This window comes from Puma concolor, chromosome B2 (genome assembly GCF_028749965.1).
Source record: "Puma concolor isolate L17-30 chromosome B2, mPumCon1.1.hap2, whole genome shotgun sequence".
NCBI classification, from domain to species: Eukaryota; Metazoa; Chordata; class Mammalia; order Carnivora; family Felidae; genus Puma; species Puma concolor.
Window position 1 is genome coordinate 76,150,931 of NC_141671.1, and position 25,939 is coordinate 76,176,869.

At 36.8% G+C, this 25,939-nt stretch overlaps 1 protein-coding gene across 12 annotated transcripts in view; it reads left to right on the forward strand.

The window, feature by feature from the left end:
- Positions 1-25,939, forward strand: part of DOP1A (DOP1 leucine zipper like protein A) — a 112,105-nt gene that overhangs the window by 63,804 nt on the left and 22,362 nt on the right. For 8 of the 12 annotated variants that reach the window (XR_015251363.1, XM_086707308.1, XM_025925345.2 and 5 more), the window contains 12 exons: positions 380-494; positions 846-875; positions 1,171-1,404; positions 6,577-7,198; positions 8,065-8,339; positions 9,552-9,704; positions 11,785-11,885; positions 13,203-13,462; positions 15,203-17,192; positions 18,028-18,139; positions 18,245-18,427; positions 20,715-20,840. Coding sequence is in view for 11 of the 12 variants with exons in the window: in XM_086707308.1 (XP_086563434.1) it covers positions 380-494; positions 846-875; positions 1,171-1,404; positions 6,577-7,198; positions 8,065-8,339; positions 9,552-9,704; positions 11,785-11,885; positions 13,203-13,462; positions 15,203-17,192; positions 18,028-18,139; positions 18,245-18,427; positions 20,715-20,840 (4,201 nt within the window). In the remaining variant the exon portion in view is untranslated. The remainder of the gene's footprint in view (positions 1-379; positions 495-845; positions 876-1,170; positions 1,405-6,576; positions 7,199-8,064; positions 8,340-9,551; positions 9,705-11,784; positions 11,886-13,202; positions 13,463-15,202; positions 17,193-18,027; positions 18,140-18,244; positions 18,428-20,714; positions 20,841-25,939) is intronic. The other 4 variants (XM_086707309.1, XM_086707311.1, XM_086707317.1 and 1 more) reach the window with 2 other exon arrangements.

Sequence of the window (25,939 nt, forward strand, 5' to 3'; positions counted from 1 at the left end):
GGTTGAGGGAGGACGGCACATCAGGAGTAAAAGTTGGTATAAAGAGACCCTGAGGTTATAAATCAAATCACAAATAATCCACTTTAACTAGGAGATATTATGTGTAGAAGGAGCAGTGGGAAGTCCAAAAAAGATCCACCCAGAACACTTGGAAGTGCAGGATGGGAGTTCCAGGGAGAGTGTAAGCCGAGGAATCTTGCTTTGGAAAATTTTCACTTAGAGGTACAGTAGTGTCCTGTGGGAAAGGAATGTTCACAGGAACATCACTGTGTGTATGCCCCAGTGTTGACTCTCATTAAAAAAGAAAGTGAGGTATGTATGATATGAATATTCATATCACCTAATAGTATACTTGATAAAGTGAATTTTGTCCTTTTAGGAGGACACTGCATGCCAGACTTCAGATTGGGCCTGGAGATAGTAGTGAGTCATCTGAGTTACAGCTGACCAATTTCTGCTTACTGGTGGATTTTTTGTTGGATATAGTTTCTTTGGTAAGACGACCTTGGTAAAAAAAAGTATTGAGGAATGTAATAACATAGTTCAGATATTTTCATGTTGGAGACCTCATCCTTAAATAAATTTCATCTTTAAAGTTAAATTGATTACTTTTCCTTTTGGCATAGCTTTTTTTTTTCTTAAACTTTTCCAAATGTTTTTCCTCAGACATATATAATACATATATAAGTTTTATGTGATGTGTGGAATATACGTCATAATTGCTTGTTATTGTAGTCTTAGATGTTTAGTGTATAGTGGTCTAATACTGCATTTGTGCTCACTGAAGACTGTTGGAAACCTTTTCTCCTTTTCTCTCCTCAAATCTTTGCTTTCTCATTTTGAAGCCTACTAGAAGTATGAGGGTGTTGTGTCAGGTATGACATTCAGCCTATTTTGTCTTTAACTGGTTGCATTCACATTTTTTGTATTATTATTTTGGTAAATTAGATAAAACTGGGATTATTTTATAATATATACCTTGAGGTACATAAATTGAGAATTTGGGAATAGAAATTTTGTAAATCGGTAATAAAATGACCATACCATATTAATTAAGTGCATGATACCTATATAATATTACAGATGAGTAAAATTATTTGTGTTGTATAGATTAAAAATAAATAGGGTTATACATTATATAAATTTTTGTCATTTTGCTTTCATCTTCAGGAGACTTATATTGAAATCCAGACTGAACACTTGCCCCAGTTGCTCCTCAGGATGATTTCTGCCCTGACAAGCCATCTCCAGACATTACACTTGTCTGAACTCACAGATTCACTCAGGCTCTGCTCAAAGATCCTTAGCAAGGTGCAACCTCCACTCTTGTCTGCCAGCACTGGAGGTGTGTTGCAGTTTTCAAGTGGGCAGAACAACTCAGTCAAAGAATGGGAAGACAAAAAGGTAGTGTTTGCTCTTATTTTTGTTACTAGACCAATTACGTTTCTTCAGAGCAGAATAGTTTATACATACTCATTTAAATATTAGCGAACGATGGGGCACCAGGGTGGCTCAGTCTGTTAAGCGCCCAACGCTTGGTTTCGGCTCAGATCATGATCACATCATTTGTGACTTTGAGCCCTACATCGGACTCTGTGCTAACAACACGGAACCAGCCTGGTATTCTCTCTCTCCCCCTCTCTCTGCCCCTCCTCTGCACTCTCTGTCTCTCAAATAAAATTAAAAAAAAATTTTTTTTTAAATATTAGTGAATATTTTCTAGACCTAAATGTTGTGGCAGTAGACAGTCTTGTAGGCTTTTGGCAATTTTAACGGTCTTTATCAGCTCTCCACTGGAAGTATAATGCAAGTAGCATATGTAATTTTTAATTTCCCAGTAGCCACATTAAAAAATAGAAACAGGTGAAAATATTTTAATTATATTTTATTTAGCCCAATATAGCTAATAATCATTTTAACCCTATAACCAACACAAAATTGATGTAATATTTAAAGGGTGAGATATTTTACATTCTTTTTTGTACTAAGTCTTCAAAATTCCAGTGTGTATTTTATACTTAACAGCATTGAAAATTAAAATTTTTATCAGAAATACTTGATGTATATTTTTTATAAAGTTTATATTTGAAAAATTAGATTTACATATCCAAATTGTCCTAAACATATTTAAAAGTTTTATCATAACTAAATTAGGTATTAACTTTTAATTGAAAAAATTTAGTTCATCTGTTCAGATCAGCCATAATACAAGAGCTCAGTAGCCACATGTGACTAGTAGCTATAGCTACCATACTGGACAGCAGGTTTATAATCTAAACTTTAGTGGTCCTTTTCATATATACACTAATTTGATGTGCTCTTCTTGAAATCCAGAATCTTTTTTACTCTCCTCAGTCTTCCAGATTTTTAATGCTTTATGATGTTGAATAAAATTACAGTAATTTTAATGTCTGGCCAAGTAGCATACTTAAAATACCTGTGATACACTTATGGAAAAAAACACCTATATAATTCCATTGAATTTAGCCATTGTGGTACTATGTTAAAACAAGAATTTAAAATTTTCTAGTATTTTGAGTTCATTACCTAAATCCTGGGTTTGTATTGTTGCCCTTACTTTTTTTTTCTAGTTGCTTCCCCCGCCCCCAGCCAGGCAAAATGTTTTATCATCAGGATAGTCTAATACAACCTTTCCCATCAAGTATTAACCCTAAAACGTTTTTGTTGGACTTTTTAAATATTTTGCTCTTCATGTATGAAATGAATGTGACTGGCCCGTGATCAATTTAAATATATCCCAGGATTATCAGGCATAAACTAAAACCAATCTCTTAACTTTCCTTCCTATCTGCTTGTTATTTATATGTGATATATATTGATTCTGTTGTAGGAAAATTCATTTTGTTCTGCTAGTTTTCTTTAATATATACTTCTAGGATCTTCGAAATTAAACTAAAATAGTTACTAATTGCTTTTTTGTTGTTGTTGAGTGAAATTCATTCAAGTAAAGGAGGACCTTAGCATTCTCTTGATAGCATATTCAAATATGTGAATATTAACTATGTCGAAAACAAGTGGAGGCACTTATTGATGGTTACAGGTTAAGGTAAATAGGAATATCCATTCATATTAAATAAAGGACAAATAATATACTTTTGTTTTTGTTTTTGTTTTGTTTTGAGAGAGAGAGAGAGGGCACAAGTGAGCAAGGGGCACAGAGGGGGAAAGAGAAGCAGAGCTCACCCAGGGCTCGTACTTTTTTTTTTTTTTTTTAACGTAATGGTATGTTAACCTGGGAGTATGCTTTTCCCTCTCTCTTTGGTTGTCTTCTATATTCTTGGGCCATATATGTTCTTTCCTATTTTTTACGGAAGCACAATGGTTATTATCTTCACTGAAGTGTCTAAAATTTATCATATTTGAAAGCTGAGGGTATTTTCTTTATTTCTTTTTATTTAAAGTGTAAGTGAAACAATAATTCATTAAAAATGAATCTATTTTTGTCTCCGTGCACTTAGTACACTTTTGTAAGTATTGGATCTCTATACCCCTATGTCCAAAATATGGCATGTCTTTCTCTCTTCAGAAAGACATTTTACTATAAAATAATCTAAAACATAGTTATATGATATAGACCATGCAACTAAATATTATAAATGTATATAAGTTTAACTGAATTTGTAGCTTAAATTCTATTAATAAATGTCCGTTGTTTTACGATCCTTATGTGAAAAAGATCAATACAGAAATAGCAATAAGCTAATGACAATTTTATCATTTAAATAGGACTTCTTTTTAAAAATGTATTAGTACAAGGTTTTAGATGGTTGTTAAAGGTTGACAGTTCAGTTCAGATACCTGCCTGTAAACTTTGTCATTATAATATGAAAAGTTCTCATAATAGTGATAGGCTATGAAAAAAATATCATGAAGTTTAGAATCACCTAAGCTAAGCTTTCCTAACAACTTTTAACCTTATTTGCTGTATAACCTTGGGCAAGTTTTGTTTTTAACATCCCTGAGCCCTCAGTATTCTTAGCTTTGAAATAGAGAAAACAGCCTCTCTTTATCCAGCATGCACTCTGCATAGCCAGTGATCCAGTGGTGAAGTTGGCACAGTCCCTGCCTTCCTGACCCGTTTTTGCTAGTTGGGAGACACATATTAAACAAATAATTGCACACTTAATTACAGTCATGATAAATAAATGAAGGAGAATATAGAGTGGTAGGAATGTGGAAAATGCAGTGATGTGACCTAGACTGTGGGCCTAAAAGGCTTTCTTGAGGAAGGGTTGTTTGCGTAAAGCCCTAGAGAAACTGGGGTGGAATGAGGTAGAAAGGAGAGAGCGCTTGGGAGAGGAAGAAATATTCCCCAAGGCTCTTGGGCAGAAAGGAACACTGTGCACACAGTGAGGGAGAGATAAGTCTTCAGGTAGGCAGGGACCAGGTAATGCAGAGCCTTTTCACTCTAGCGGGGCTTTTATTCTTTATCTTAGGAGCAGTGGGAAGACACTGAAGGGTAGAAGCAAGCAACATAATAAGACTTCTATAAGAGATAAATTACTTTGCAGTATGGAGCATGGATCTCAGAAACAAAGTGGATGTGGGGAGACCTGCAGTAGTGCAGGTGAGAGGTGGTGGTAATGTGCTGACAAGATGCGGGAGTGAACACACAGGAATGGATGGATTAGCCAGACATTTAAGAGAAAAATTCAGGGTGCCTGGGTGGCTCAGTTGGTTAAGCAGTTAAGCATCCTACTCTTGATTTCAGCTCAGGTCATGGTCTCACAGTTCGTGAGATCAAGCCCCACATCAGGCTCCTCACTAGGCTTGGAGACTGCTTAAGATTCTTTCTCCGCCCCTCCCTGCTCACTTGTGTGCATGTGCGCTCTCTTTCTCTCTCTCTCAAAATAAATTAAAAAAAAAAAAATCAGACCTAGTAATAGTTTGATAAGGGTAATAAGTGATCACAAACATTTTTTGAATGTTTATTTACAAACTGGCAGGTACTAGGGGCGACTGGGTGGCTCAGTCGGTTGAGCGGCCAACTTTGGCTCAGGTCATGATCTCGTAGTCCGTGAGTTCGAGCCCCGCATCGGGCTCTGTGCTGACAGCTCAGAGCCTGGAGCCTGTTTCAGATTCTGTGTCTCCCTCTCTCTGACCCTCCCCCGTTCATGCTCTGTCTCTCTCTGTCTCAAAAATAAATAAACGTTAAAAAAAAATCAAACTGGCAGGTATTAAACCACATGCTTTAGATATACTGTTTTACTTAATTCTCATAGCAACTGTAAAATGTAGGAACTATTGTTATCTCCATTATACTTATCAGGAAACTGAGGTTTTAGAGAGGTTAAATAACTTGCCAAGCTAGTAAGTGGCTGAACCTTAGTTGACTCATGGCCAGTACTCTTAACCACTATTCTGAAGTGGATGTAGGGGAAGTGCCAAGGAAAGATGGAGAAGATCCCAGGGATCACCCCTAGATTTCCGTCTTCTGATTTGATGAATGGTGATGTCATTTACTGAAGCAAGGAACAGTGGGTGAGGCCCAGTTTTGTAGCAGCAGAACAATTAGTTTGTATCTTCTGTAATCTTCAATAATATCCCTTTTTAGTCACTAAAAAGTAATCTCATTCAAGTTCACATTATGCTCTGGCAAAGTCCCCAAGCAATTCATGATATGTACAACTTTTGTTTCCTTAAACTAAACCCAAAAATATGTTTGATGATTGTACTTATCCAGTCTTTGTAGGAAGGGGACGATTAATTCATTCCAGCTCTATTCCAGTACCTGGTCCATTTTTGTTTATATTATAACTTACTGTCTTTTCCCTTAGATTACAAACTATCTTTTTGTTCCTGGTATACAATACAGTGTCTGCCATGTAACATAGGTTCAGTAACTGTTAAAAGAATGTAAGATTAATGGTAACCATTTAAATAGCATTTTACACATTTCACATAGAAATTTCACATTCATGATTATTGAACAGATGACCTATTCGAATTTATTTCTAGTTTTTAAAATGTCTCATTCCTTGCCTCATTTAGACATTAGGAAAGTGATTTCGTGAAGCAGATTGAATAAATTGTCAGTTGTTTGAAAATAGGGATATAGATGTTAGAGATTTGTGCTATATGCATATTTTGCCTTCAAAAACCAAATCTTTGCATACAGCAAATAATTCTTAATGAATGAGTTTATTTTTAATGTTTTAATTTTGTTTTTGAGAGAGCACAAGCTGGGGAGGGTCAGAGAGAGAGGGAGACAGAGGATCTGAAGCAGGCTCTGCACTGTCAGCACAGATGAGGGGCCCAAACTCATGAACCATGAGATAGTGACCTCAGCTGAAGTCAGATGCTTAACTGACTGAGCCACCCTGGTGCCCTGAGTTTATTTTAATATATTCATTAGAACTGTACCAGTATTCCCTATTGATTATCATAGAAATATGAATCAGTTGTAGAAACTGCTCTAAGATTCAGCTGAACGTGTAGATTAAGTTTTGAATCATGTAATCTAAACTGACTTCTCTCAATGTGGCCATTTCTAATTTTTGATTTCTAATATATGCATTTAATCACTTAGCCTTTGCTGTTTTTAATCACTACCAGGTATCATCAGTGTCTCTTGAAAATCCTACTGAAGTATTTGAAGATGGAGAAAACCCACCAAGCAGTCGATCATCAGAGAGTGGATTTACTGAGTTTATACAGTATCAAGCAGACCGAAGTGATGATATCGACAGAGACCTGAGTGAGGGGCAGGGGACAGCTGCCATTCCCATCGGTAGCACATCCTCTGAGACCGAAACGGCCTCCACCGTAGGATCTGAAGAAACCATCATCCAGGCCCCTTCCATAGTCACCCAGGGGACAGCACCCCGAAGTGGGAAGACAGCCCAAAAAACTGCAATGCAATGTTGCTTGGAGTATGTCCAGCAGTTTCTCACTAGACTTATCAACCTCTACATCATTCAGGGCAACTCTTTTTCTCAGGCTTTGGCTACAGAGCATTCAGGGGATCTCAGTAGAGAGCAAGAAGAGACTTCAAAATGGGATAGGGATTCCCATGGAGATGTAAAGGAGAGAAACATAAGTAAACAGAAAACTTCAAAAGAATACCTTTCCGCCTTCCTTTCTGCCTGCCAGCTCTTCCTGGAGTGCTCCAGTTTCCCAGTTTACATTGCTGAGGGGAACCATACTTCAGACCTACATTCTGAGAAGTCTGAGACTGGTAAGGTCATCTTGGTTTTATTTATATTTGAATCTTTTTTATAGCATGCTTTTTATTTACTTTTTTTTTTTAAAGCACTCAGAATTAAAACTAAGATTTTTTTTGGCCAGTTAATTTTTTAAAGTGTTACTTTAATTTGTAGATTTTTAAAAATTATTTATTATTTTGAGAGAGCGCAAAAGTAGGGGAGGGACAGAGAGAGAGAGAGAATCTCAGGCAGGCTCTGCATGATAGGTGCAGTGCCCAATGCAGGGCTTGAACTCACGAACTCTGAGATCATGACCTAAGCTGAATTCAGATGCTTGACTTGACTGTACCACCCCTAATTTTTTTAGGCACCCCTAGTATTTTTAATGAAATATTGTCTTTATGGGGAGATAATACATGTTGGCATATTGGAAAATTTTGTGATTTTGATGTCTTTCACAGTGTACTTACAAGTGAGTTGAAGGTAAGAAGGAAATTAACTTCTTTCTCTGGAGAAAAGTAACATATCATTTAGATCCATTGGTTTCCTTTATTAAGACTAATATCGTAAGTGTTTACCATTATTTAAATTTTTATATATGCACACAGAGTGCAGTGAGTGAGTACTAATATCTGTTGATTAATATACTGTTTTTTAGGACAAGGGAATACATTGTATTATGTGGCATAAGAAAATTACATACTAAAAAAGTTTATGGGATTCTTGTTGCTGCTTTATTTTCTTAAAGCTCCAGTCTAGGTGAGAAACCTTGGTTTTACTAACAGATCAAGGCCTAAAGGTGTTGAGAAGAGGTGCTTTGTTTTGGAGTGTACCTGGACGTTGGTGTATGTGTGAAAGGTTTAGTGTGATGAACTCCATCTTCCATCTTTTGTTTCAGACTGGGAGCACGTGCAGCCTCCGCTGTGGCTCCAGACCCTGATGAACGCTTGCAGCCAAGCAAGCGATTTCAGTGTGCAGAGTGTTGCTATTTCATTAGTCATGGACCTGGTGGGACTGACTCAGTCTGTGGCCATGGTCACTGGGGAGAACATCAACAGTGTGGAGCCTGCACAGCCCTTAAGTCCAAACCAGGGAAGAGTGGCGGTAGTTATTAGACCTCCCCTCACTCCAGGCAATCTGAGATACATTGCTGAGAAGACTGAATTTTTCAAGGTAAATTCTGAGGAATACATGCATGACTAAGGTGGTACTTGACTTAGATTGCTTAGCAGAGATCTGAAAGATGATAATCAGGCTTCGTTGAATACCTGTTAATATTATAATGTCTAGAAAAAGATACCACACTTCATCTGTACTGCTTTGCCAATCTTGTCCCCAGTTTTGCTAGAGGGAAAAAGGATGAGAGGAGATGAGGATGAGGTTAGGGAAGGCAAGTATTAAGGCTCCAAAGCCACAGAAGGAGTAATTTCAGCTAAAAAAGAGGTTAAGTCCATTTATACAATAAAACTTATTTCAACATGACGTGCTTATGACACTTTTGCTTTTCGTAGAGTATAATCTCAGCTCTCCAAAACTCCCAGGAAAAATTTTTCTGACTCTGTATTGTTTGATTATCATCTGTGGTATATGATGCCATTCAGAGAAAAAAAAAATGTACAGTTTTTGATTTTTATCACAGCAGTATAGATGATACCCTCTACATAGAAAGAACATTAAGTATATTGGATTGTATTACATCTGAGGCAGGTAGATGCTTTATATATAAAAAAAAAAAAATTGCTTTAATTTTATCTCAATTCAAGTCATTGTGCCCCACCAGATAGTTCTTTCTGCTAAAGTTGGTTTCTGTAAGAACGGTATGACAGTAAACCCTGAAAATGGTTATGTTTTTATTAATGCTGTCATAGATCATCAAGTGCTTTGTTAACACGTGTAGCTCTAAAATACATACAACCTATTTTATATAAGCTTAAGTAATTTGGATATTTGAACTGTAAATTATATTTTACTTTGTAACATATAACCATAAATATTGTATTCAATGTGAGATTTGTATTCTCTTAAGGATAATGTATTCTAGCAGCACTTTACTAAGTGTCACTAAAATAGTGAAGTGGGGTCTTCTCTGGGCCCTGCAGAAAATTCTTCCATGTTTGATGTTTAAAATAAGTATCATTAGGGAGGGATCTTAAAAGAATAAAAATAATCATTAAAGGTCTATCATAAGAGGTTCTAACGACCTCGATGCCCAAAAAGTGAGCACATGGAAAGCTATACTTTTAAGTCTTATCCTTGTAGCATAAGGAACATTGAAGACCTTCAATGGCATTCAGAGGCTTGTTTGTACCTAACAGGAAATGCTTATTAAATAAGTTTCAATGTGTGGTTTGGTAACACTGTCACTTTGACAATCTTTTTCTGTAGCATGTAGCTTTAACATTGTGGGATCAGCTGGGAGATAGGACACCTCAGCACCATCAGAAAAGTGTGGAACTGTTTTATCAACTACATAACTTGGTTCCTTCTTCTAGCATCTGTGAGGATGTTATAAGTCAGCAGTTAACCCATAAAGATAAGGTAAATTCTTTTTTCATCTTGACCCACCCCCACCTACCCAACTCCCATTATACCAAAAGGTAAATTAAAGAAACTGTAGGAAAATTATTGTAGCTAGTATCTGATTAGAGATTGTGTAAATTCATTCGTAGAGTATATGGTCTTCATATATTTAAAACAAATTTGTTCTGTCCTTTTTAATTTAATTTAATTTAATTTTATCTTATCTTATTTCTTTTTATTTTATTTTTTTGAGAGAGTGCGCACACCCAAGTGGGGTGGGACAGAGGGAAAGAGAGAATCTTAAGCAGGCTCCATGCCCAGTATAGAGCCCAATGTGGGGCTCGGTCCCACAACCCTGAGTCATTACCTGAGCAGAAATCACTAGTTACATGCTCATCCTACTGAGCCACATAGGCACCCCATTCTGTCCTTTAGAAGAAAGTTCTTTGCAAAAGCATCAGTAATATGAAAAATCTAGTAACCCAAAATCAAATACTAGGTTTATTTCTTGGTTCAGGACACCATCTGTAGGCAGTGATGATTAAAGTTGTTGCTGGTCCAAGTTCTTAGACCATTTAAAGAGGAAGCAGTAGCCTTGGTTATGGAACTATGCATACATTAACTGATGTATGTGAAATGATGTATATGTGAAGTTACATTTATAAGCCATAGAATGCTAATATATGAGATTATATTATTTGTATTATAGTATCCAAAATAAGGATTTTGTATCCCAATGTACATGAAATGGTCGATAAGTCAGTGAGAGTAAAGGTGATAGAGTCATTGGTATGCCTGAGAAGCTGGAACTTTCAATCTGGTTGATCTCTTTGGGAAAGTTTAATGAAGTGTGTGATCTTCCCATGCCTTCTCTGTAACATAAATCAAAGATTTTATTGAACAGCTTTTAGAGGTGTATCACCCTAATTTTTAAGAACTCTAAATGCAAGTGAGTTTGAGTCATTCAGAAAGGCATAGTGTTAAGTAAATGAAGCTTTTGTCCAGGAAGGAAGTGGCAAATGAAGGAGAAAACGAGGGGCATGAAAGTTTATTGCAAGAAAAATGTTAAAATTCTGTTTCTGCTTCAACACATTTTCTCAAAAATTTTTAGGAATAAAATGTTTAATAAAGACTTGCATTTAATTTGTTTACATTAAGTGTAAATCTAGGACAAATTATATACCTATTGTGTAACATTTCTAAAGGAATACTAACTTCTGAATAAAGGTATTATACCATGAAAAAAAATTAAGATACTATTACTTTTTAATATGTTGATGTATAAACATGGACTTCATAGGAAAAGCATGTATTACACCTGTAGAAAAAAAGGAAGCTCCCCTCAAAGTGATCACAAACAATTGAGACCGTTACAGTCCCTGATTTTGGAGGGCTTTTACTTGACGAATTCTACAGATGCTACAGGAACACTATGAAAAGCTTGATAACTTCACAGTTTCTACCTGATTTATATTCATTTATGTTCATTATCTAACACCAAGTGCTGGTCTTTCTAAATCATTTATTTTTCCATTATTCTGTCCATTGTTACCATAACACTTAACATTTTCCAAATAATCTCAAAATGATGTTTTTCTTATAGAAGTAATTTTTTAGGTGTCTAAATTTTTGAATCTAATAAGCCAGCTTTATAAGTAGTGATCAATTCATTTGAGATAATATATAATTTCTGGGAACAAAAGTAAATTGTAGGGTATAATAAAATAAATTTTGACTACTAAGTATTTTTATTAAAATAAGGGAAAAATGCTTCCGAGACTGAAGATATTATAATATGCACATTATTAGCTCTTTCCATCCCCGTTACATAATAATCTAGAAAACTGGTTACCTAGTCTAAACTAAATAATAACGATTTCTGAGGTAGTGTGAGATGACTTTTTAGGTTTAATATTTCTAAGTTGTTTTTTTTTTTTACATTTCTACTTTCATAAAAATAGTTTTATTGTGTGGTGTATTGAGTACTGTGAACATCGAACCTAATACTGTCTCTTAAATTGCTATTTTGATTTTGATAAAATCGCTTAATATCTTCAAGGGAGAAAAAAATAATTTCATCTCCCATATTCCTCCTCAGAAAATAAGGATGGAAGCACATGCAAAGTTTGCAGTTCTTTGGCATCTGACAAGGGATCTCCATATAAATAAGTCGTCATCTTTTGCACGTTCTTTTGACAGGTTGGTTACATTTGATACTCGGATTTTACAGCCAGGTATTTCAGTGTCTCTTTTCTTGAATCCTCTGCCTAATTTGGCAGGGGTGCAAGATAGTAATTTACAGATATTATGAAGAGAGCTTATAAATTATTTTTTAAAAAATCTAAGCTATATTAAAATGCATGGCTTTGAAGCACCCAGATCCCCTTTCTTTTACTGGATGACTATTCAACAAGACCCCTGCTATGTGCCAGGCAGCATTCTAGGTGTCAGGGATACAGCAATGGGTCTGTATTCACAGAGAAATTTCAACATAAACAGTACATGATGTAACTGTTTCTCTAACAGTTATTTTCAGTCTTCTGCCTGAACTGGACATCATAAGTCTAAAGCTAAAATATACACCCCTTCCATGGATTCAGAGAACCTGCAGCTGCCTGAGAGTAGTTTTGCTACTTGTCTACACCACTCAAGATGACTCATCCCCCAAATATGAGGTTTGCCTTAACTTCCAAGGAGATGCTATGTATAGGTAGACTGAGATACTGGCCCAGGATAGCAGTCTCACCACCATAGAGGAGGCCACAGATCTGACTCTGCTTAAAGCCCAGCCCAGGATCAGATATGTGCTTTACTGGACATTATTCAGACATTACTTTTTCAACATCACCATTTTTAAATGATTTGGTATTGAACTAGTACAATGAACTATGCCCTTGGCCTAGGTACTTTACAAATAGCATCTCTCATTTGGTGACTGCCTTTTCTCATCATCCAAGTGAGGCACTGAAGGACCAGAGAAATAAGTGGCTTGCCCAAGACCACACATGATGTAGAGCTGATAGCCCAGATTTGAATCTCAGGTTTTCAGATTCCAAGCCACACCTCCATAACTTTCACAGAAGTTCTTTCTCTGAGTTAAGCACACAGGTTTGCCTCATAAAGAGATTGGGCACAGAAGAGCATGGAAGTAGTGTTAACTTGCACAGAGTTCAGTATTTGGTGATATGAGCAGGAGTACATTGGTGAAACAAAACTAAGTTTTTTTTCTCCCTTGTTCATTAGTACTTATCTTATAAAAGTAATGTATGCTTGGGAAATTAAAACACAAGTATATAAGAAAAGGGAAAAGACGATTTTCTCCTTTTTCATATCTACTGAGACTGTAGGGATTAAGATTATTAAAATGATGTGGTCAAAAGTTTTTCTGAAGTATGATTAATTTTAAAAAGTTAATTAAAAATAAAACTTACAGTAATGTTGGTTTAAGAAAAACTAGAGTGTGACAATTAAAGTAGATGTTTTGTTCTTTGTTTTAATTATTGGTGTTTATTGTAGGTCACTGTTCATCATGTTAGATAGCCTTAACAGTCTCGATGGTTCTACCAGCTCTGTGGGACAAGCCTGGCTGAACCAAGTGCTACAAAGACATGATATTGCAAGAGTTTTGGAACCATTGCTATTGCTCCTGCTTCATCCCAAAACTCAGAGGGTTTCAGTGCAGCGTGTACAAGCAGAACGCTATTGGAATAAGGCTCCCTATTATCCCGGAGAAGAGAGTGACAAGCATTTCATGCAAAATTTTGCCTGCAGCAATGGTGAATATCACATGGAAGTAGAACAGCTTTATTTAGAATTAAGTTATTAAAATGAAATGAGAAGTGAACACAATAGTGATTGGCAGCAGTGAGGTTTTCTCCATGGACTTCTTTTCTCCCGTCCATGTGTACTGGCAGTGCTCACATGGGCCCATGCCAGAATGTACTTCATCAATGGTCATCTTAGAGGACTTGGATTTCTCTTATCAGTTGACTCTTTGAAGGAAGGAGTCAGCACAACTTTCAGAGACAGTCTTCAATTTTGATGGAAATACCTTTAGAGTTTAATGAGCAATTTTGGTTTTGTGAGGTTCTAGAGATACTTCACTGAGAATATATAAAAAGCTTGTAATGCCCATTTGTATTTCATGAGTCATTTTCCTCATCTGTGAAATGGGAATAGTAGTACCCACCTTTCCAGGCTTCATTGTGAACATAACACGTAGTCCTGTTTGTGACTGCAAACAAATGCCTACAAATGTTTAGGGCAGACTGGCCTATCATAAGTGTTAGTTAGATGTTCACTATTATTACTTGGAAGTCCACATTTTACAAATTGTCGAGTGAGGACATCTACAATACGGTGATAATGGGTCCTTAGATTAACTTATTATACTTTAGGGACAAAAGATTCTCACAAAACTCATTCATATCTTGACAAATAATCCTGTGAGGTCAGTAATAAAAAGGCCATTTTACTGAGCAGGTAGAGATGCTTAGCTGGCCAGGGCTTTCTCAAAGTCTCATGGCTGCTGTGTGATGAAGCTGCAGCTACACTGTCATGCCCCCATTTCATCTTTAATGTGTTTCTACAGAGTATGGACAGAGCCCTCTATAGAGCCTGACTTTCCACTGCTTCCCCTGAGTCTTCTCAGAGCATGTTCTACCCTGCCTATTGCCTGAACTTCTTTCTGCTAGCCCTTTACCCGCTGCCATTCCTGCCTGTCTGCTGAATTCTCACCTTTCCTCCGATATTGATCTCCTTACCTGTAGGGTCATGATGCTTTCCCTGAATTCTATAACATTTGCTTTGTAATACTCATATGGAACTAAGCCTTTTGCTCTTTCTTAAAAGAATGCCATCAGCACTGTATGCTCTCCAAAAAGTACAGAAATGGATGAATATATTTGTGATCCCCTACCAAGTTCAAACTCTAGAGAGAACAATGATGTCTTTTCCTTCTCTCACCCTCATTGTCTCTTGATTTAGGGCCTTACTTATAATTCATAAATGTTGAATATTGATAATGTTGATAATTTGTAAATATTGAATTTTATTGAAATCAAGCTTATATATGTCTGTGTATATATAGACATATATGTATGTGTGTATATATATACATATCAACTACTGAAGTATTTGAATTCTTAGAAATAATTAAGGGAAATATTACACAGGGAGGAAAAAATAAAATTTTGGACTGCAGTAAAAAAAAAAAAGATACCTTATTTGGGAGTAAGGGCAAATTTCGATATTGTAGCTGTTTTTAATGTGTTGTTTTATTTAATTCAATTAAATAATACTCCTTCTATTGTTGAGTTGTCTTTACTAAATTCTAGTTAATAGTCATCTACATAATTTTCTAACTTAAAGGGTCTAAAATAGTAACAAAATGTAATTTTCGTAGGAAGGTATAAGGTGATGAAGCTAATGATTAAGAATCTTGAGTTCAGTCTACATTTCAATCATTTTAATGTATTTTATCTTTTTCCTTCTTTACTATTTTTCTCATATGCCAGTAAGCCAAGTACAACTCATTGCATCTAAAGGAAGTGGTGAAAAGCCACTCACTATGGACGAAATAGAGAACTTTAGTCTCACTGTTAATCCATTGAGTGACAGACTTTCCCTTCTAAGTACCAGCAGTGAGACAATTCCAATGGTTGTATCTGATTTTGATCTTCCAGACCAACAGATAGAAGTACTTCAGAGTTCCGACTCTGGATGCTCACAGTCCTCTGCTGGGGACAACTTGAGTTACGAAGTAGATCCTGAAAATGTGAACGCCCAAGAAGATTCTCAAGTGCCAGGTGCAAGCTCCCCAGATGATGATGTTCAGCAGGTAGTGTTTGACCTGATATGTAAAGTCGTAAGTGGCCTCGAAGCAGAATCTGCATCATTGACATCTCAGTTAGAAATGGAAGCTGTGCCCCCAGAGCACAGTGATGTAGGTCCAGGCGAGGAGGCCCTTAAAACTGACGAGCAGTCTGCTCCACAGGGTCAGAGTGCTTTGCTGAGTAACGACAGTTCTCAGTTGCTGGCTGTGTCTGCAGAGGGAGGCCGTGAGTGTGTGGCAAATGGAATCTCCAGAAATAGTTCCTCACCTTGTATTTCAGGAACCACACAGATTCTCCAGGACTCTAATGTTGCTTCCATAGAAACTAAATCCAGGCAGAGGAGTCACAGCAGTATTCAGTTCAGCTTCAAAGAAAAATTATCAGAAAAAGTCTCCGAGAAAGAGACCATTGTTAAGGAGTCAGGTAAACAACCGGGAGCAAAACCTAAAGTAAAACTTGCCAGAAAAAAGGATGACGACAAGAAAAAAGCTTCAAATGAAAAACTCAAACAAACCAGTGTATTCTTCAGCGATGGTCTGGATTTAGAGAACTGGTACAGCTGTGGAGAAGGAGAGATTTCTGAAATTGAGAGTGATATGGGTTCTCCAGGATCACGGAAATCTCCCCATTTCAACATCCACCCACTCTATCAGCATGTGCTTCTTTATCTCCAGTTGTATGATTCATCAAGGACTCTGTATGCTTTTTCTGCCATCAAAGCCATCTTGAAAACTAACCCTATTACTTTTGTAAATGCCATTTCAACCACTAGTGTAAATAATGCATATACCCCTCAGTTGTCTCTGCTTCAGAATCTCTTGGCCAGACACCGGATTTCTGTTATGGGCAAAGACTTTTATAGTCACATTCCAGTAGACTCTAATCATAACTTCCGGAGTTCTATGTATATAGAAATTCTTATTTCCCTCTGCTTATATTACATGAGAAGCCATTACCCAACTCACGTCAAGGTCACTGCACAAGATTTAATAGGCAATCGAAACATGCAGATGATGAGCATAGAAATTTTGACACTTCTCTTTACTGAGCTGGCAAAAGTAATAGAAAGCTCAGCAAAGGGTTTCCCTAGTTTTATCTCTGACATGTTATCTAAGTGCAAAGTTCAGAAAGTGATTCTTCACTGTTTGCTGTCATCTATCTTTAGTGCACAGAAATGGCATAGTGAGAAAATGGCAGGTAAAAACATGGTTGCCGTGGAAGAAGGTTTCTCAGAAGACAGCCTTATCAATTTCTCAGAGGATGAATTTGACAATGGCAGCACACTCCAGTCACAGCTTCTTAAAGTGCTTCAGAGGCTCATTGTTCTAGAACACCGGGTAATGACTATCCCCGAAGAGAATGAAACGGGTTTCGATTTTGTCGTATCTGACCTGGAACACATCAATCCCCATCAGCCCATGACTTCTCTTCAGTATTTGCATGCTCAGCCAATTACATGTCAAGGCATGTTCCTCTGTGCAGTAATACGAGCTTTGCATCAACACTGTGCTTGTAAGATGCACCCACAGTGGATTGGTTTAATCACATCTACTCTGCCTTACATGGGAAAAGTTCTACAGAGAGTGGTTGTTTCTGTGACACTACAGCTTTGCAGAAATTTAGATAATCTAATTCAGCAGTACAAATATGAAACAGGATTATCTGATAGTAGGTAAGCATTGATTTTTAACTTTATATGGACATTTTTCACATTAGGACTACTTAATCATCCAGAAAGTCCGTTATAATTTGAGGACCTAAATTAATGGTATCAATAGGTTACAAATAGTATATTATTTTCACGAAGAAGGAAACTCACCCTGAGGAAGAGTGTCAGTAAAAGAATTAAGTATGGAAAGAAGGAGGAAGATTTAAAGAGGCCTTTTTTCTCCTAAGGGAAGAAACATTAACTTAGAAACATTAATTTGAACGAGCTGGCGAAAATAATACAAAGCCCAGCAAAGGGTTTCCCTAGTTTTATATGATAAATTATCTAAGTAGAAATTAATTGCACACTAAAATTAATTTTAAATTAAAAATAATTGCTTTCCTGTCTGATTTTATTTCTTGTTTCTGATCTTCATGGTTTAGTGGTGAATTCCACCTGTATCCCCGTGTTCAATTAGTCTGTCAGAAATTAGTCACATGTTTCATTGACTAGTATTTATTTAATCTCCTATATAACCTTAGCTATTACATGTAAAATATAAGAAAATTGCCTTTATCAGTTAATATTGATATGCCTGCTGTTACACAGTTGCTAGAGATTTACTAGCTACATTTATTTGCTTCATATTGAATTTGTTTAGCCAAAGAACTCTAGTACAACTCACTCACTTCATAGATTGGGATGTAAAAGCTTCTAATTTATGCTCTTAGTCATTTATTTATGTAATCTTTATTGAGCACCTACTCTGTGCCTAGCACATCCTGGACATTTACCATTGATTAAAACATGAATTTGTCTTTCACAGAACTTGTGTTCAACTTAGTACATTTTATTTCAGGCCTCTGTGGATGGCATCAATCATTCCACCAGATATGATTCTTACTCTTTTAGAAGGGATCACAGCCATTATTCATTACTGTTTGTTGGATCCTACTACTCAGTATCACCAAGTAAGACTGCACAAGTATTTGATTCCTTTTTCAAGACTGAGGTCTAGTAAGTAGCCACTTATAAACTTCAGTAAGTGATATGTATTTTTCCCCTGACTTTAATAGCTTTTGGTCAACGTAGACCAAAAACACTTGTTTGAAGCCCGCAGTGGAATCCTCTCCATCCTTCACATGATCATGTCCTCTGTGACTTTGCTCTGGAGCATCCTGCATCAGGCTGATTCCTCAGAAAAGATGACTGTTGCTGCCTCTGCGTCTGTCACCACTATTAATCTTGGAGCCACAAAGGTTAGACAATTCACTTCACACTTCATCTGTGGAGCTCAAGAGAACATTCAAGGACTTTCCTTTTTTTTTTTTTTTTTTTTTTAATTTTTTTTTTTTTTTTTTAACGTTTATTTATTTTTGAGACAGAGACAAGAGCATGAAGGGGGGAGGGTCAGAGAGAGAGGGAGACACAGAATCGGAAGCAGGCTCCAGGCTCTGAGCCATCAGCCCAGAGCCCGACGCGGGGCTCGAACTCACGGACCATGAGATCGTGACCTGAGCCGAAGTCGGACGCTCAACCGTCTGAGCCACCCAGGCGCCCCTCAAGGACTTTCCTAAAGATGGTATTCAGCATCTCGTGAAAAGATTGTATGCAGCATGCTGCATAAATTAATTAATTCTCAAATAATTTTAACTATTTCATTGAGAAATATATCACAAATTTCACCCATTTTAAGTGTATACAGTACAATGATTTTTTTTCTTAGTACATGGACAGTTTTCTAGTACATTGTCACCACAATTTTTGAACATGTTCATCACCACAAAAAGATTCCAGGGCCCATTTGCAGTCACTCCCTATTTTCATCACCAACTCCAACCAACCATTAACCTGTTTTCTCTACATATAGGTTTGGTTTTTTTGGACATTTTTATAAATGAAATCACATGTTATTTAGTCTTTTGTATCTGGCTTCTTTTATGTGACATAATGTTTTTGAGGTTCGTTCATACATATTATAATTTTGTTCCCTTTCTTGAGGATTTTTAAAGTTGACATTTTTTTTTTTTAATTTTATTTTCAACGTTTTTTTATTTATTTTTGGGACAGAGCAAGACAGAGCGAGACAGAGCGAGACAGAGCATGAACGGGGGAGGGGCAGAGAGAGAGGGAGACACAGAATCGGAAACAGGCTCCAGGCTCTGAGCCATCAGCCCAGAGCCTGACGCGGGGCTCGAACTCACGGACCGCGAGATCGTGACCTGGCTGAAGTCGGACGCTTAACCGACTGCGCCACCCAGGCGCCCCTAAAGTTGACATTTTAATATGCAAAGTCCTCCTGGAAAACAGTTTACCAATATGTACAGAGAACTTTAAAAATTTGGTAGTCTGACCTAGTAAGCTACTTTAGTAATCAGTTCTAAGGCAATCAAAATTAGGCAAAGATAGATATATTATAGATAGATGGATAGATATCTTTATATATCTTTATAGCCTTATTTAGTGGCACAAAGATCCTAAACAGTAAATAAGGAAAAGGTTACATTAACTCTTTTAGTGTTACATTATGTAGCTACTAATAATTGCACTTTTTTTTAAGTTTTTTTTATGTATTTACTTATTTTTTGAGAGAGAGCACAAGTCAGTGAGGAGCAGAGAGAGGAAACACAGAATCTGAAGCAGGCTCCAGGCCCTGAGCTTTCAGCACAGAGCCTGATGCGGGGCTCGACCTCAAGAGCTGTGAGATCATGACCTGAGCTGAAGTCAGACGCTCAACTGACTGAGCCACCCAGGGGCCCCTAATAATTGCAGTTTTGAAAAAATCTTAGTGGATGGAAAATGTATAAAACTACTGAAACTAGCATGTCACATAATTGAACAAATCTTATATTTATAATTACATGAAAAATTATATGCAGAAAAAGAAATTAATGTAGTAATAGTGATTATCTCAGGATGATGTGATTAATGGTTAAGTTAAAAATTTTTTTTCTCATACTCAGGCCTTTTCCAAATTTTCTACTTTATATTTAGAGGAAAATTATATTTCAAGGCATATTATTCAATTATTCAATTGAATAATATAATATGTCGAATTTGACAACTTTTGTCAAGTTACCTGTTCTTACTCCTTGACCTGACTCCCTAGATCTGGGAATAATGGGAACACAACTGAAATTGAGGGAAGGAGAAGAGTGGAAACTTTTCCACCATTAGAAAGTTTTATCTAAATACTTAGGTTTAGATTAAACTTTGTTTTTCTTTTGTATAACTTTACTTTAAAAAAAAACCCTTTTCTTTTTTAAAGGAATCGACATCAAATGTAATTGAACTTCATATATAATGTTTTCCTATTATTTCTGGAGACTGTTGCATTTGGCTGATTAGCAGTTGTCATTATATAGTGTCATTATATAGTGTCAAATATAGAAATTTTCTTTTCCAATTAAAATGACCATGATTGCATCTCTTAACACTATTAAAATTTCCTCTACTGTTATTTAGGTAGCAAAACATGAAAGTATTATATATTATTTAAAAAAAAAACAACTAAAATCCACTGGTCATTTGTTTAAATTGTTTTAGAACTTGAGACAACAGATCCTTGAATTATTGGGCCCCATTTCAATGAATCATGGTGTTCATTTTATGGCTGCTATTGCATTTGTGTGGAATGAAAGAAGACAAAACAAAACAACCACCAGGACCAAGGTATGTGTTCAGCCATTTGATATTTTTATTTTTGTTTGATAAGCATTTGGTGAGTACATGCCAATTTTCAAGTCTCCATTAATGGCAGTGGGGCTTGGGTGGGATGAGGAGTGGAAACAATAGTTTTTCTATAGGTTTAGATAATGATGTATTGCCTAAATGCCTTGAGTATAAAAATAATCATTTTGTGTAAAAAAAGAAAGTATGATACTAACTATATTTTAGAGGGAAAAGTTAACATAGTACAGTGTATTTTTTAAATGTTTATCATTTAGGAATGATATGGAGAGTTTTCATCTTGACTAGTTTTTCATTAAGACATGATAGCTTAAGTAGTTTGTTTCTAAATGTAATTAGTATATTGGTTTAACTGGATTGTATATGTGAAATTGTTGCTTTGTGAGTTTGAAAGCTCCAAAGTGTTCTTTGTTGGAAATACATAGTGGCTCATTAGAATATTAGGCTATTAAATAATTAACATTCACATAAGATATATGATTTGTCTAGTTTAAGGTTTCTGATCTGTTATTTTTGTGCTGATTTCACATTACATATATGTTGAAGTTTCAAAAGGAATAAAAGTAAGAGAACATTGCTACTTAGGACACTTTTTTGCATGTGAGGATCCAGTAGCAGATACTACATTAGACAGAACAGAAATCCTGAACTATTTACAATCAGCCAAGGACCTGTGGTTTAACAAGGCATATCAAACACATACATTTTTCTCTGCTCTTCTTTCAAAAATGAGAGTAAAAGAATTTAAAAAGACATAAACCCACAATGACAGAACTTGAGGGAGTTGACCACAGAAAAATAAGAAGTATCAACAAAATTTTCCAAGATGAAAAACAACAGATCTGTGTGGTAACAGATTTAGTAGAGAAAATTGATAGTCTACATTGCTGTAAAAAAGGAACCACTTGCCCCTGTAAAACTACAGATGGTCTCTGGAAGTAGAAATCTTAGGTACTTTTTTTTTTTTAAATGTTTTTATTTATTTTTGGGAGACAGATCATGAGCAGAGTAGGGGCAGAGAGAGAGCGGGACACACAGAATCAGGAGCATGCTCTGACAGCACATAGCCTGACACGGGGCTCGAACTCTTGAAACTGTGAGATCATGACCTGAGCTGAAGTCAGACACAACTGACTGAGCTACCCACGTGCCTCAGAAATGTCACATACTTCTGAAGACAAAGTGTTGGGATGGGGTGAAATCCGGAGGATTAATGAAAATTTATATAAGGAACAACTAGACCACTTCTAGATCCCTTTTCCCCAACCCAAGCCACCACCCACTCTCTTACCACACCCAAGCAAGAAACTGGAGCCAAGTTAGCTCTGTGAAGACTTTGATCAAGAAAGGCTCTGAACCTGAGAGCACAAGATTCACAGGGATAGACATTAGACTTTATGATGAAAACAGGGGCATTTGCAACAAGTTTACATACTGAAAAATGAGTATCAGCCTCACCCCAGTGAGGTGGCAGGAAGCAGTGCTGCCCTTAGGTAGGAATTTTGAGGATTCACCTCTAGGAAAATGACCTGACCAAGAAAAAAGACCTATAGTTGCTGAAGTTTTTGAGTCTACTAACAAAACACTAGGCTGCACATTAATTTTGTATCCTGCGACTTTGCTGAATTCACGTATCAGTTCTAGCAGACTTTTGGTGGAGTCTGTCGGGTTTTCTATGTATAATATCATGTCATCTGCAAAAAGCGAAAGCTTGACTTCATCTTTGCCAATTTTGATGCCTTTGATTTCCTTTTGTTGTCTGATCGAAATCAGTTGCATTCTTATACACTAATAGTGAAGCAAAAGAAAGACAAACTGATCCCATTCACAATTGCACCAAGAATCATAAAATACCTAGGAATAAACCTAACCAAAGATGTAAAAGATCTGTATGCTGAAAGCTATAGAAAGCTTATGAAGGAAATTGAAGAAGATAATAAGGAATGGAAAAACATTCCATGCTTATGGATTGGAAGAATAAATATTGTTAAAATGTCAATACTACCCAAAGCAATGTACACATTCAATGCAATCCCAATCAAAATTGCACCAGCATTCTTTTCAAAGCTAGAACAAACAATCCTAAAATTTGTATGGAACCACAAAAGACCCCAAATAGCCAAAGTAATTTTGAAGAAGAAGACCAAAGCAGGAGGCATCACAATCCCAGACGTTAGCCTCTACTAAAAGCTGTAATCATGAAGACAGCGTGGTAGTGGCACAAAAACAGACACATAGACCAATGGAATAGAATAGACACTCCAGAATTGGACCCACAAAAGTATGGCAAACTAATCTGACAAAGTGGGAAAGAATATCCAATGGAAAAAAGTCTCTTTAACAAATGGTTCTGGGAGAACTGGGCAGCAACATGCAGAAGAATGAAACTAGACCACTTTCTTACACCACTCACAAAAATAAACTCAAAATGTATGAAAGACCCAAATGTGAGACAGGAAACCATCAAAACCCTAGAGGAGAAAGCAGGAAAAAACTTCTGTGACCTCAGCCACAGCAATTTCTTATTTGACAGATCCCCAAAGGCAAGGGAATTAAAAGCAAAAATGAACTATTGGGACCTCATGAAGATAAAAAGCTTCTACACAGCAAAGGAAACAACCAACAAAACTAAAAGGCAACCAACGGAATGGGAAAAGATATTTGCAATTGACATATCAGACAAAGGGCTAATATTCAAAATCTATAAAGAACTCACCAAACTCCACACCCAAAAAACAATCCAGTGAAGAAATGAATAGACACTTCTCTAAAGAAGACATCCAGATGGCCAACAGACACATGAAAAGATGCTCAATGTCACTCCTCATCAGGGAAATATAAATCAAAACCACACTGAGATATCACCTCATGCCAGTCAGAGTGGTTAAAATGAACAAATCAGGAGACTATAGATGCTGGAGAGGATGTGGAGAAACGGGAACCCTCTTGCACTGTTGGTGGGAATGCAAACTGGTGTAGCCACTCTGGAAAACTGTGGAGGTTCCTCCAAAAATTAAAAATAGATCTACCCTATGACCCAGCAATAGCACTGCTAAGAATTTACCCAAGGGATACAGGAGTGCTGATGCATAGAGGCACTTTACCCCAATGTTTATAGCAGCACTTTCAATAATAGCCAAATTATGGGAAGAGCCCAAATGTCCATCAACTGATCAATGGATAAAGAAGTTGTGGTTTATATATACAATGGGATACTACTTGGCAATGAGAAAAAATGAATTCTGGCCATGTGTAGCAATGTGGATGAAACTGGAGAGTGTTATGCTAAGTGAAATAAGTCATACAGAGAAAGACAGATACCATATGTTTTCACTCTTATGTGGATCGTGAGAAACTTAACAGAAGACTATGGGGAAAGGGGAGGGCAAAAAAAAGAGAGGGAGGGAGCCAAACCATAAGAGACTCTTAAAAACTGAGAATAAACTGAGGGTTGATGGGGGGGGTGGGTGATGGGTATGAGGAGGGCACATTTTGGGATGACTAATGGGTGTTGTATGGAAACCAATTTGACAATAAATTTTATATTAAAAAATAAAAATGATGGGGCGCCTGGGTGGCGCAGTCGGTTAAGCGTCCGACTTCAGCCAGGTCACGATCTCGCGGTCCGTGAGTTCGAGCCCCGCGTCCGGCTCTGGGCTGATGGCTCAGAGTCTGGAGCCTGTTTCCGATTCTGTGTCTCCCTCTCTCTCTGCCCCTTCCCCGTTCATGCTCTGTCTCTCTCTGTCCCAAAAATAAATAAAAAAAAAAATTGAAAAAAAAAATTAAAAAAAAAAAATAAAAATGAATAACAAAGCAAAAAACAAAAACACTAGGCTGTAGTCACCACACAGGGAAGCCTCCCTACCCATCAGTCTTGCACATAAATGCTTGAATTCCCATCACTTTTTGATTCCTTTTTCAAAGGCAATAATAGTGTAGTTGTTAACAGCACAGACTTTGAAACCAGATCCGTGAGGTTCAAATCCTTACTTTAATCCCTAACTATATGACCCTGGAGAAGAAGTATACTACTTCATGAGGTTGTGAGAATTGGAAGAATATATTTATGTGGCACTTAGAGCAATGCCTGGCACTTGATAAGCACTCTGTAAATATTAGCTTTATTACTATTCCTCACATTTAAATATGAATAAAGAGCCAAGGATTACTGGTCACATGAAGAAAGTCTCTAATATGATAGACAATGAGAAAAACAACTAGATAAAGTCAAAAGAAACAATGCAAGTTACAGAATAACATTCAAGTGATAACAAAAATGCCTTTCTAAGAGGGGAAGCTATGTGACATCCATGAAATAAGATTATCAGAAAGAGATTTGCAAAAATTAAAATTGTTCATGAATATAAAACTTTTTTTTAAATTTTTTTAATGTTGGGGCGCCTGGGTGGCTCAGTTGGTTGAGCGTCCGACTTCGACTCAGGTCAAGATGTCACAGCTCGTGAGTTTGAGCCCCGCGTCGGGCTCTTGTGCTGACAGCTCGGAGCCTGGAGCCTGCTTCGGATTCTGTCTCCCTCTCTCTCCACCCCTAACTTACTCGCATTCTGTCTCTGTCTCTCTCTTTTGAGAAAGAGACAGAGTGTGAGCTCTGTCAGCACAGAGCCCGATGTGAGGCTCAAAACCCACAAGCTGTGAGATCATGACCTGAGCCAAAGTCAGACGCTTAACTGACTGAGCCACCCAGGTGCCCCATCATGAATATAAAACAAAGCAGATAAATACTAGAAATAAAATATAAATTTAGAGATAGGGAAGTAGGGTAGAGGAGATCAGAAAATTAGGAGAATGATACTGGAGGCTCAATATCTTTTTGCAGAAACAAAGAACAAAAAAATGACGGGGAAAAATTTAACGAAATAGTACAAGAAAATTTTCCAGAAATGAAGGAAATGAGTTTGCACAGACATTGTGAAAAAGATTTACTCAAAGATCAGCATGTAATGTCAGAACATTGGAGATAAAAGATCGGAAAATCTTCTTCGGAGAAAATACTGTTCCTATTCAGTGGAAAAATGATAAAACTTGTTAAGAGCAGCATTGGAAATTATGGGAAAATCAGTTTC